This window comes from Scomber japonicus, chromosome 19 (assembly GCF_027409825.1).
Source record: "Scomber japonicus isolate fScoJap1 chromosome 19, fScoJap1.pri, whole genome shotgun sequence".
Taxonomy (NCBI): Eukaryota; Metazoa; Chordata; class Actinopteri; order Scombriformes; family Scombridae; genus Scomber; species Scomber japonicus.
In genome coordinates, this window is record NC_070596.1 from 22,994,788 (window position 1) to 23,007,170 (window position 12,383).

A 12,383-nucleotide genomic window follows, 5' to 3' on the forward strand; every position below is an offset into this window, starting at 1 on the left:
CTAGTTGCTGTGCTGTGTGTATATATATGTGTGTGGGGGTTTTTTTGTCGTCTCTATGCTGCTGAGCAGAAGGCAGGACCGCCGACTGTCCAGCCTCCGTATGCTTTGAACTGTGATGCTGCCTTCAAGGCTCCTCTTAAAACATCCTCACTTCACAACGTCTTTTTTTCCGACTTACTGTTTGATCATTGTTAAATAAATATCTATATATATCGCTTTGCAAATGGCAACAAGTGTTTTATTTCCATACGCCAGTGTGCATGTTTGTGTGTGTGTCTGTGTCTGTGTGTGAAGTAAAAACAAAAATTAGGCCAAAAAATAAAAAAATAACCACAATAACACATCAATCCGAGTGCGGTTTTTCTGTGTTTATTTATCTAGCGTTTATAGAAGAGGTCTGGTACCAATGAAATTCTGCCTACCTGTAATATTTACCTTTCCATGAGGTGCCCAGCTAAGAGAGATAATTATTTCCGACAGTACCTGAAGGCAATAAAAGGGATGGCATGTTTCAGTGGCTGCATCCCCCAACTATAGAGAACAATAAAAGTCCACCATACCGTAATGTACCTTACAAAAAATAAATAAATTAATAAAATATATATACAATACTCCTCCTTGTATGTACAGCTATATAGGCTTATATATAAACACCCAGATTATAGTAAGTAAGCAATGTCTATTTACTGTTGGCATGAACTGCAACACAGCTTGAAGTCAATGATGCTCCTTTTAGGGACTTTAACCCTTAAATAGACAGGAGTGGAAAATGAGAAGTGAAAAATTAAAATCCTAGTTATCTCATGTGCACCTAAGAAAAACATTTCCATAAATATATTTTTTGAATATTTTTGATTTTTATGTGTCCCTATTGAAGTGTAAACATGGTCATAACGATAAACAATTGAATGCTTTATTTGATTAAAAGAAGTGATACATACTTGCTTTCTCTGGTCATTAATATCACACACACACACACACACACTAGTTTTTAAACTGAGTTTTATCATTTCTATCAAAGTATAGACCTACCACAAGCTTCAATTCTACCAATCTAGTCCTGCCAACTCAAGACACATAAAATTAACTAATCACCCTCCTAACAGGTTGTTAAAGAGTCTGTATCCCCTGGTGCAAGTTGCCTGTTTAAGGGTTAAAGTTAGCTGATATTCATCATAATGTTGGTAAGTGTTTTAAATAGTGTGATTGTGATGCAAATGAACCGTCTCATTTTGATCCTGTAGTGTGTAATCTGTAATCAGGTGTTTATTGCAAATGAGATCTTTGATATCTATGAGATTTCCTGAATGAATAAAGCTTTATAACAATAATGAATCATACTTTTAATACAGTTGTTTTAAAAGTGTTTACTGAAAGAGAAAGTCCAGAAAGACAGACAATATAGTTTTAAGAGGGTGAAAAAGCAAAAGAATACAAGATAAAGAGTTTTCCAAAATACTCTGCCTTGATTTTCAGAATTACAGATATAGACTGATGATTATACAAATACAAAAACAGAAAACTGCATTGTTCAAGTTGATACTCATCAAAAATGACATGAACAACCAAGAATGTAATGATCAAAAATGGCTACATCTGAAGTCACTGGTTCAAAACAAGCAGACACATTCAAGTATGCACATATCTCTTAATCTGACATTAATATTGCAGAACAGCTGGAAACCTAATTAATCAAAAAGTGGTTAACTAAAAACATCTAGATCCTCTTCTTAAGAAAATTAAACACTTTATGGAGAACTAAACTGTGACAATGAACCACCTTTATATAGCTGATGAGCACCATTTTACAGTGATTTTACATGCTTAGAAATAATGAAATGATTGACACCATCATGTAGGATTCATACATTGTGCTTCCATTATTTTGCAGATTGTCTTCAGTTTATTTTACTCAACAGATCACCACAGTGGTATTCTTGTAGTCAGGTTTGCTAAATGTGTGCTCAGTGATAACTTTATAGCGAATATTGAATATTTACAGCCAGGCAATAACATGCTGACAAGTCCTATACATTCACTCATTTAGCATATACTGTACTTTCCATGTTATGACATACAACCATATGCAGGTGTGGTGCTGTGACCTTAAACCTCAATCTGCCAGGTTGTGTAACATCACCGTACAGCCTAATTTGGATTCCCAGCATCAGCAGGTGGCAAAGAGTCGCACCCAGAATGATCCTCAGCTAGGCCAGTGGCAGGCTCAGATAACATGTTATGTTAAATGTTAAATGTTAAATGTAAATGTCTTTTATTAAATCAGGCGCTTACTTACATGGGATAGTTCAGCATGCTGCAGACAGACTTACTGGTTTCTGGAAAGTAGAGCTGGTATAGTCAAAATTGGAAACATTTAGCTTCAGAGTAAAGCATAGCTGGGGATGATGTAATGTTTGTGTTTGTCCACCTAACTCTTTCAGGATAATGCTGAGCCATGGTCCAGATCAGGAAGCTGGAAATGAGACAAGAATTTGCGTGTTGTTGTTTTTGTTATATTCCATATCCACGAGAACAAAATGTGGACAACTGTTCAAAAACTAGAGAGGTTTATGTATACTGTATTTATAATGTGTTATAACTCAACATTTTGTTCATAAATGTGATTAAATCCTGGGGGGAAAAACAGTAAAAAATGCTCAGTTTATATTTTATAGCATTTAACATAGTTTGCAATCTCGATCTCAATGTGACTTCCTGAGTAAATAAAGTACACATAAGTAAAAATAATATAAAGCATGACCCTTTGTAGTATTAACCCCTACTTGTATTTCAAACACCAGAACCAGGCTATGAAGAAAAATGTGAAGAAAAATCATTTTTTGAACCAACTTTATTTATAGATTAGAAGTCAAGTTCAATCATGTCTGATTATCCTTTACAACTCCAGTCTTACGTTTGATTTTAATGCATTATCAATATCAGATGAATGCAAGGAGAGACATTTCCTGGGCTACTGTATCATTGCATTGTTCCATCCATTATTTGTATCTGATCTGTGCTTCAAATGGAGATACACCTATTACAGGTAACAACAGTGGTCTACCATTATTTACAGTTGTAGAAAAACTGACACACCTCATCACAATTTGACATTCTGTCTCTATGGAGGACAGAGAAAAGGTGTATCAATCTCTAAATGATCCAGCGTTGGTTTCTTTATCTTAAAAACAAACAATTTACTTACAGAATTTTACAAATAAAGTTATAGTCAATGTCCTGAGAATAATATGTCTAAATAGGTGAATATGCTTCTCAAAATAAAGCATTGGAAAACAAAAGCATGATTAGTTTTCTTCATTTGTCGTTTCATGTTGTATAATTATTAATTCACAGTTTCCTGTTATTCACAGTCAATGTAGAGTGAAAATACATTTACACCACCAACCTCTAAAACATTTCGGAAAGGTTTATCAGTAATAAGTGTTCATATTTTCATGTAACAATTAACTCATTATGTAGAAATACAGGTTCAATAATGATAACCTGCTTTCAAGAGTACTGGGTGTTGGAAATTTTCTTCCACAGTAGTGTCTTCAGGTTGTTAAGGACTAGTGAGTGGTGAACCTCCATCTGACTTGCCAGACCGCTGAGTGTCACACATGTGCGTAGCTGCTTTTCAAGATCCCCACGGAGATCTGAAGGTGCTCCAAAAAGCAGGAAATCCTGTAGAAGCATGCACACCTTGGCAAGATTGGGCTGTACGACCTCAGTATTACACTGCTTCACTAGTCGATCACAGGTGGCAGTGCAGTCACGGCCATAAGTACAGTCTGCGTTAGTCTCACAGCGGCGCCCCCTCAAATATCCCCGCACGACTGCTTCTGATGCCACACTGCGAAGATTGGCCATCTTGCAGTCGTACTTTGCATTGTAGCCCACATGGCGAGGACTGGCATCACATATTAGGAAACTCCCATAGGAGCCATGGAAGACTTCTTCCACAAACTCCAGCAGGCCGATGGTGATACGAGCCCTGCGAGGCCATGCTGGTGCGAGCCAGTGGTTCAGACTGGAGCTCAAGGCCTCTGGGACCAGAGCCTCCAGGTAATGAGGCACCTCTAGCCTGTAGAGGGAGTTGTGGCCCACACGTTCTGTCACATACAGATCTCCACAGAAGCCTAGCAGTTTAGGGGTGTGCTCCTTCTCCTGCAGCGCCACCATCAGGAGGAACTCGTTGATCTGGAGAAGAGCCCAGATAGACTTGGCCTCTGCCAGAGACACTTTACCATCCTGGTTGACATCAGCCAGAGTAATGATCCTGTCCACCAAAGTGTTCAAGGATGGCTGCTCACCAAGGTTAGCCTGCAGGAAGAGGGTGGACACTATTTGGTTATTGTGTGGTAATTGTGGTATGAACAAATATATCCAAGATGAATTGTACAGATTGATTCACATACTTGTTACCAGGCACATGCAGGGGGGGGGGGGGGGGGGGGGGTTAAGCAATTAATCAACTGAATTGTTGATTGATTTAATTGATTTTGACACAAAAGTTGATCTGGAGTTGAATGGGTTGTTCCATACAATATATTTTATTATGATATATTGTAAGTAACTTAGAAACAATACCTTTAGGAAACTGTGCAACATCTCTTTAAATTCATCCATAGAGGTTCCACGTGTGGGTTTGTCAAACAAGCTCATCTCCTGTCGCAGCACAGAGTCCGGAGTCCCATCAGTCTTCATTTGATCCTCGATATTGCACTTAATCACAATAGGTCTCTCTTTCCACAGCCCACTGTACACCTGCAGAGGAGCAAGGTGTGAGAACAGTCTGCATGCTTGTACTGTATGTGGGTTTTTTATACAAGGTTACAGGTTCAGGGTTGGTTTGTTATTACAGGCATTTATAATTTACTACAGCTGCCACAATTATACAGCATTTTACACACTGGTTTACAGTTAGCTGTTATTCAATGAGCACAATCCCTTTCACATGAAATAAAAATACTTTTGCAGTAAACTTATCCTTTGCGATACCAAATATGGACCAGACATTTCAGGTGGTCCAGTGTTTGGTGTTATCATTACTGATTCTTTCCTCTTACTTAAGTTTTATTTTCTTCTGGAAAAACATGCTAAATGTCCCTTATGAGCTGAGAATATCATGTTATTGACATTATATTTAACCTTGAGTTAAGTATGTGTGTGTGGAAGATGATCCCACATTGAATATGTAACAGTTTGAGAGTTATGTGCTAATGTTTTAAAAGCATTTATTTAAAAAACTAGCATTAATAAAACTTGTGCCACACTTAATTAAGTTATTTGAATACAACATTTTTAATGTGCAAACTGCTTGTGTTTCTGGTTAGTATGTGTGCTGTGTATGTTTATTTTACCTGATGTGTAGAGGAGGTGGACATGCAACGCTGCAGGGTTAGAGTTCTCTGGTCACACAATGCCTTGCAGGATGAACCTGATATTATCCCCCTTCTGTAGTGATCACACTGCAAAAAGGAAACAGGAAATTCAGATAGTGAACCACAGGAAACAAAGTGGGCGATCTCTCAAGTATTCCATCCTCTTGCAAAGGTAATGACGAGGTTCACACATCAAATATTTCACTTTTGTTTTACCTCACCCTCCAACATCTGTAAATAACACAAGAACCTGTGCAGATATTGTCCTCTAACCTTACTTTTGCCTCCACTTCCTCTGTTCATGTGTGCCATTTATTTCTAACATGTCATCGTATTCTTTGACTATCCACTACATGCCAAATCCCAAATCTCATATTGCCCTCCTCTAAAAGGCGCCTATACAGGATGGTTTACAATCAAAAGTAACTACACATAATTCCACACATGCAAAGAGACACATTTACTGGATTGTACATCCTCTTACCACAGCCAGATGACACACAACATCCCAAAATATCTTTACCATTCACTTGCAGGCACATGCAGAGGGGAGAGCGGAGGGTGCTGGAGCACCTGCCCCTTTGCCCCTTGATGACCAAAGTGCCCTTTGGTCAATTTTTTTTCTGTGTTTTTTTTCTGTAAGTGTGTGTGTGAAAGTCTGTCTGTGTAGCTCTTCAAGAATAATATTTATTTAACAAATAATAATAATTATGATCTACCCTCGGTCAGTCACATGATCCACGTAGACCTGTCCTCACTGCCCTGACGTGCCCTGCAGCTAAACGCTGTTGCTAAGCTGCTAGAGACGGTGGTGACTGCTGCTAGAAACCGAAGACCCGAGTAGTAATTAAACAACTGATGGCCCGGTGAGTAGGTTTGTGCACGATGTATTCCTGCAAGATGACTCACTAAGTGAAATGAGCATCCTTCCTGTGTGTGTGCGTCTGACACCCCTCTTATACGTGATAGCCGCTAGTTAACCACACACAGCCTGGTGAGGGGGAAAAGTATGTCAGGTTTGTTTTTGTTTCAATATGTTTCTTTAGTCACTGGCAAAGTGCATTAGAGAGATGTATCATTTTACTGTCAAGTAAGTTGCAGTGTGTTTCCTATATTTCTAGAGGTAATGAGGCATATGCTATGTTATTTCACTAAAACTATGCAATGTACATGCATATTCACATCATTTTGGACTATTACAGTATAAATATAACAAAGAGGAAGACAATGATATGGTATGTTGTGATTCATTGTTACATTCTTTATGAATATGCTTTGGTTTGTTTCAAATTCGTGCTCCATGTACCCCCTTTTAACTTTGAGCACCTGCCCCTCCAAAAGTCTCTGCACAGCCCTGTTCACTTGAATGGGAAAGTGGTCTCAGACTTTTAGACCCCACTATTTATCCAATCATTTGGACTTAATTAGACATTTTATGGAAGATAGATAAAGAGGTCAAGTCCAAATGTGGCAAAAAATTATAATCAACTCAAAAAGCTCTACATTGCAAATACCAGTGATATTGTCTCACAGCTTACTTAACAGCACAGGCTACCATATGTACACCACTAGTACTAGTATATTAAAGCTTTAAATGAACTTCTGATAAATATTGGAATGCATTTTGATACAAGGACCCCCATCACCTCTATTAATGGCATTTACTTAGTAAGGCTAATTTGATCTCAGAATACACAAACGTTCCAGTGTATACATTTATGCCTATAAACACATTGTTAATATATATTGGAATCTGATGTGATTTAATTTACTGTGGGACAGTCATTACAGGTTTGCAGAAGTGCAGACTAATGGACTCTAGTGATAAAACATGAACAGCAGTCAAGTAAAAATAACATGACATGTCAGCCTTCACACTCACATAGACTGAGTATGAAAACTCAGTAACACATGAGACAAAAAGTGCACTCTGGCACTGTTTGTACTGATATAGGTCAATCATTGTAGTTTGCACTTTATAATAAATTGCCTAGGGCAGAGCAAAGCTAGCTGTTTCTGCCTTCTTGTGTATACCAGCTGCTGGCTGTAGCTTTCATTTTCACCAGACAGGCATGAGAGTGATATAAACCTTTATATGTAAGTCTCAGCAAAAATGAAAAAAACTATTCCTTTAACAACATGAAAAACTATGGCAAACACAAGTGTTCACTAACTGTACCTCATCACACACATTACTGTGTGGACCTCATTATTAACTATATTGAGTTTCCGTCATTGATCTTTCATCATGTCTTAATTAGTTTTCCTGTTAATCACCATCGTGTTCCTCTGAGTTTCACTAAATGTCAATGCCTGTTCTGTTGTCAACAGCTGAAACCTCTGGAAACAGCTGAACACAGCAGGAGACTAGTTAAGCTATAGGCTGTATCTTTGCCCAGCGTCAAAGAACTTGTTTGAAATGGGAGGCCAACACAAGCAGTCCCCAAACTGTCCCTCATCTTCCTCAAAAAAGCCTCCTGTCCATTTGTCCTGCTACATTTCTATTTGTTTTGAAACCTGCAATTTACTGCAGCAGCTGGAAAATTGTTTTCGTGTTCTATTTAGCCTGTTTTAATCTTCATCCGCCTGTTCTTCTTCTGCCTTAGGACTGTTTGCAGATCTGAAATTAGCTGGTTTGAAATCTGCCCCGAACATTGTTCAAGATTGTATAAAACCACCAAATTATAAACACATAATAGTGTATTTTCCAGTTCAATAAACACTGTTGTATTGATTTGATTGTGTGTAATTATAGTTGCCCTGTTTGTGTCTGTAATGGATTTGCCCTGTGATGCATTTGTTATGTGGATCTTACACTGCGGTTAGACACCGCTAAGTGAATATTTAATTGAGTAACATAATATTTTATCAATGGGGCTGGGCAAAGCATAACCACACTGAAATACTGGTGTATTTGAGCAGCTGAATGATGACATAATGACATGAAGTAACCTTAATTTTTGACACCTCAACTTCCAGGATTATCCTTATATTAGGGCTGCAACAAATAATATTTTTTTTACTATTGAGTAAAATGCCCCTCTTCAATTATTAGAGACTGTTGTGTTGTCTGATCAGCAGTATAAAATCCAAAGATCTTTGGTTTAGCTAATCGTTGCAGCTCTACCTGATATGGCGATTGTTTTGTCACTGTCATACTGATGAAGTTATAACACTGATTTTCATGAATCTGAGAGACAATACTTACAATGACCATATGGCAGACATGCCCCCGACAGAGCTCAGAGTAGGAGGCATACTGCATGTAGATGACCCAGCTGGCAATGAGGATGCCCAGCCATGCCAGGAGAAGGTACTTCACCTTGATGGCTGGCAGACGACTCTTTGGAAGGGGGACAGAAGAAAACACAGTAAGTAACAATACAGAGGTATTAGCAACAAAATGTATTTAAAGTAAAAAAAATAATACTAGCAGCATACCAGTAGAATAGTTAGTCTAACTACTGTATGTAGGGCCCGACAGATATTTTTGGGGCCAATATTGATACTAATATTCAACAATCAGCTAATAATCTCATATGTGCAGAATATATACATTTTTATACATATTTTTGCAGTGATCCCAAAAAAATGTGGTTATAACACTTGTGATAAAGTACAGTTTGACATTAAACTTAATTGTATAAAATTAGTGCACTGAAACATCACTGGGAATTTCATAACTATAAGTAAACATGTACTTATATCAAACTTGAATTAAGAAACAGGGTCAAATACACATAAAATGCTGCCTATATGGCTTAAACATATAATATATACAAATACTGGCCCATAACCACAACATATAGGCTACTCCAATACCAGTAACCTATATCTGTGATAGGATATCAACCGATAATATCGACTGACCAATACATTTGTAGGGATCTAGTTTAATATAATCATCTACAACAATACCATAAAAATAATTGTTCATATTTTATGTAATGTAACTGAAGTTGTTGTACATAGTGGAGTAGAATATAATGAAAAAATACAAATAAAATCTAAGTTAAACTGTACTTGAGTAAAATGCACTTACTTTCCACCACTGAGGCCTGCCATACAACAATGAATGACTGACTGACTGAATGAATGAATGAATGAACAGCTGACCTTAGAAGAAACCCAAGATAGATTATGTTTTTGTTTTTTTTTAAGATTTGACATCTTATGATTAATGTGCACTGAACTAGGAAACAATCGACGATAGATTTTGCCCTAGTAGTTTGACATTCATGTAGGTAAACCGTGTTTTATAGCATTAAAAGCAGCTGCAGCGCCTCTCCTTCCTACCTGCAAGGCTTTGGACAGAGGGCAGAAAAGCACCAAATGGACCAGTCTCCGCAAAGCCCTGGGCATCATGAGCGACTCTGTTGGGAGGCAGCGGATCGAGAAAGCAGGGATTCCTGTCTGATCACATCCTCATTGCAACCTACGCCATGCGTCGCAAATAATAACCCAAACTCGCTTTAATAATTACGCGCAGCATAAGCCATGATATCTTTCCTCAGCGCACGGGGCTGACAAAGCGTGAATGACTTCTACAAATTGGTTTCATAATCCATTTTTTTTTTTTTTTTTGGATCAAAAAATCATTTGCCGGAGAAAAATAACAGTGCGCTCTTCAGATTTGTGCTCCATACAGGCCAGAAAATCACTGGAGCTCCTCTTCAGCGTCCAGCGTCGATCACAAGCAAATCCGTTGAATATAAGAATCAGTGTCCTTCTCGACATAAATCATAAATGTGACATATAAATAGTCAGTGAGTCCTCCTGATGACCATACAGCCTCTGTTTCCCAGCTACTCATCACTGCGCTTCTTTAAAGGGAAAGATGAGCGATCTCAGCTGGGCCATGTTTTTGTACCTCCGACAAAAAAAAAAGCCTGCGTTTCCTGTCCTCACTGAGGGGACACAGGCAGACACTCTGCTGCCTACATTACATAGGTGGATTAGAGATGAGAGGGAATGTGGGACACTTTATTTGCAATTCCAATTTATTCACCATTGCAATACATTATATCAACAACTAATATCATTATGAAATCCCCAAGATGTACTTTCAATCTTTGTCTTGGTTTGAACTCCAAGATGCATCCAGATAGATAGGTAGACAAATATTTTGAAAAGAGTTCTTTGTTGCAGATAAAAGAGTAGGATTTTTTTTAAATGGTGATGGAATACTAACTGACGTATTTTATCACCCTTGTTATGTTTGTGTGATTTTAGCATTTCCGGCTGACTTGTATTTTTAGCAAATATACAGCTCTGAGTCTCTGAGGAGGAGCTTTTCCAGAACGTGGCCAAAACTGAGTCAGAGTTTTGGTAAGGCTCTGGAAGTTCCAGAAGACTCCAAAAGCACAGACATCTTGACACAAATGATGATAAAAGAGAACAAAGAGAGTGTAAATTCAGTCCTCCCTGGTGCTCTTACTGTGGAGTCTGCTGCAAACCAGCATGTCACTCCACCCTGCAGACTGAACACTGTGGTTGATCATGCTTGTGGAATGCTGAAACTTCACGACTAAGAATTAAAGTATGTGCATTCCACGATCTCATAAGCCAAGATCGAATCAGACACCCAGTATAGTAACACTACTGAATACAGAGGGATAATGCAGTTACAGAGGACATAGATGACCCATACTCAGAAGACAATCCAGAGACTGTCTCATATGACCTCATGACCTACACAAATAAACTTGTTAAGGACATAATCAGAGATGAGCTTCATGGAATCTGAATCCTGTCTCGACATCGAGGTTGCAGGCGAAAACATAGCTTGTCGGCTTATCGAAGAAGCAAATAATTTAGAAAATGAGACTCAAGAGGGAAAAAAGGGTAAGCAGTGTGTGCAAAAAACAAACTGAAGATGTTTTTTTTATAAGGATGTTTGCCGAAACATTAATTCATCTGATACTGGCACACCACTCCAAAGCCAAATTTGAAAGTAGGTGCAAAATTCACTCCCTTATGTCTACTGTTGAGTCTGTGCTCTCATATGACACCAAAAAGACAGTTTTACAAAGTTATGAACAATGACGAGCGGAAATTCTTTGCTGTTAACAAAAGAACTCAGTGATATCATCTACCTTCTTCTCAGAGAGGGATGGGGGTGACTGATATTACCCATCAGGCAATGAGGAAGACTTAATGCAGGACAATGGATAATCCAGAACAACATGCTGCATTGTAGGGATATCAATAACAGAGTGAGCAGTTTTCTTTCCCTAATGAATTGGTGGGTGAAACTGCAAGTGGGCAAAAATTGTTTCAGGGTGTTACTGGCCATCATGAACACCAGATTACAATACATACACATGTATATATATTATAGTATACTATAAGACATGACATGAGTAGTGTCCGAAGGTGTGTTTTTTTCCATTCTGCTCCATTGAGCTCCCTATACTTCTCTATGTTGGGATCCCTAGTGACTAGGGAGTAGTGAGTAATTTCAGATACAGCCATGGTGAATCTGCATTTGGCTACTTTGAACTCCTTCACCAGCAAGAACAGGGGGAGCTGTCCAGATCTTATGTAGGCTACAGGCTGATTGACGTGAGGCACTTGCAGAGATGTTTATTTATCTTCCTCTCCATTCCCTCCACTTCTGTTAATGGTATGTTGTACACTGTCAGCAGCCACCTTCTCCATGGCAGGAGGTCATACTGGTAAAGCTATGCTTTGCCCTTTCCAAGCAAACTGCATTTGTTTTCCAAGGTATTGTGCCAGTAAGTAATAACTACTTAAGTATATTTCTTGAGAAAAACTTGTTTTTTCATTGAGTGATAATGTTCATGTGTGTATTAAATAGGTTTGGTTGAGGTGGTTTGATTATCAAACTGATCAACATTATTCCAAGGAAGTCCATCAATCAAGAGGTAACTCATGGTTAACAAAACATGACTGAGTGTATTGATACACCTTTATTTGGTAAACCTTTATTTAGAAAAAGGAATCATTGAGGGTGACCCTCATTTACGATGACATTGA

General features: G+C 38.3%; 1 protein-coding gene across 1 annotated transcript; it reads right to left on the reverse strand.

The window, feature by feature from the left end:
• Positions 1–3,448: 3,448 nt before the first annotated feature.
• dipk1b (divergent protein kinase domain 1B) lies at positions 3,449–9,790 on the reverse strand. The gene is made up of 5 exons (XM_053339812.1): positions 9,681–9,790; positions 8,593–8,727; positions 5,364–5,471; positions 4,591–4,767; positions 3,449–4,323 (listed from the first exon to the last, which is right to left on the reverse strand). The coding sequence occupies exons 1-5, from the start codon at positions 9,747–9,749 to the stop codon at positions 3,511–3,513; spliced, it is 1,302 nt and encodes a 433-aa protein (XP_053195787.1). The 5' UTR covers positions 9,750–9,790; the 3' UTR covers positions 3,449–3,510.
• Between the last annotated feature and the right edge of the window lie 2,593 nt (positions 9,791–12,383).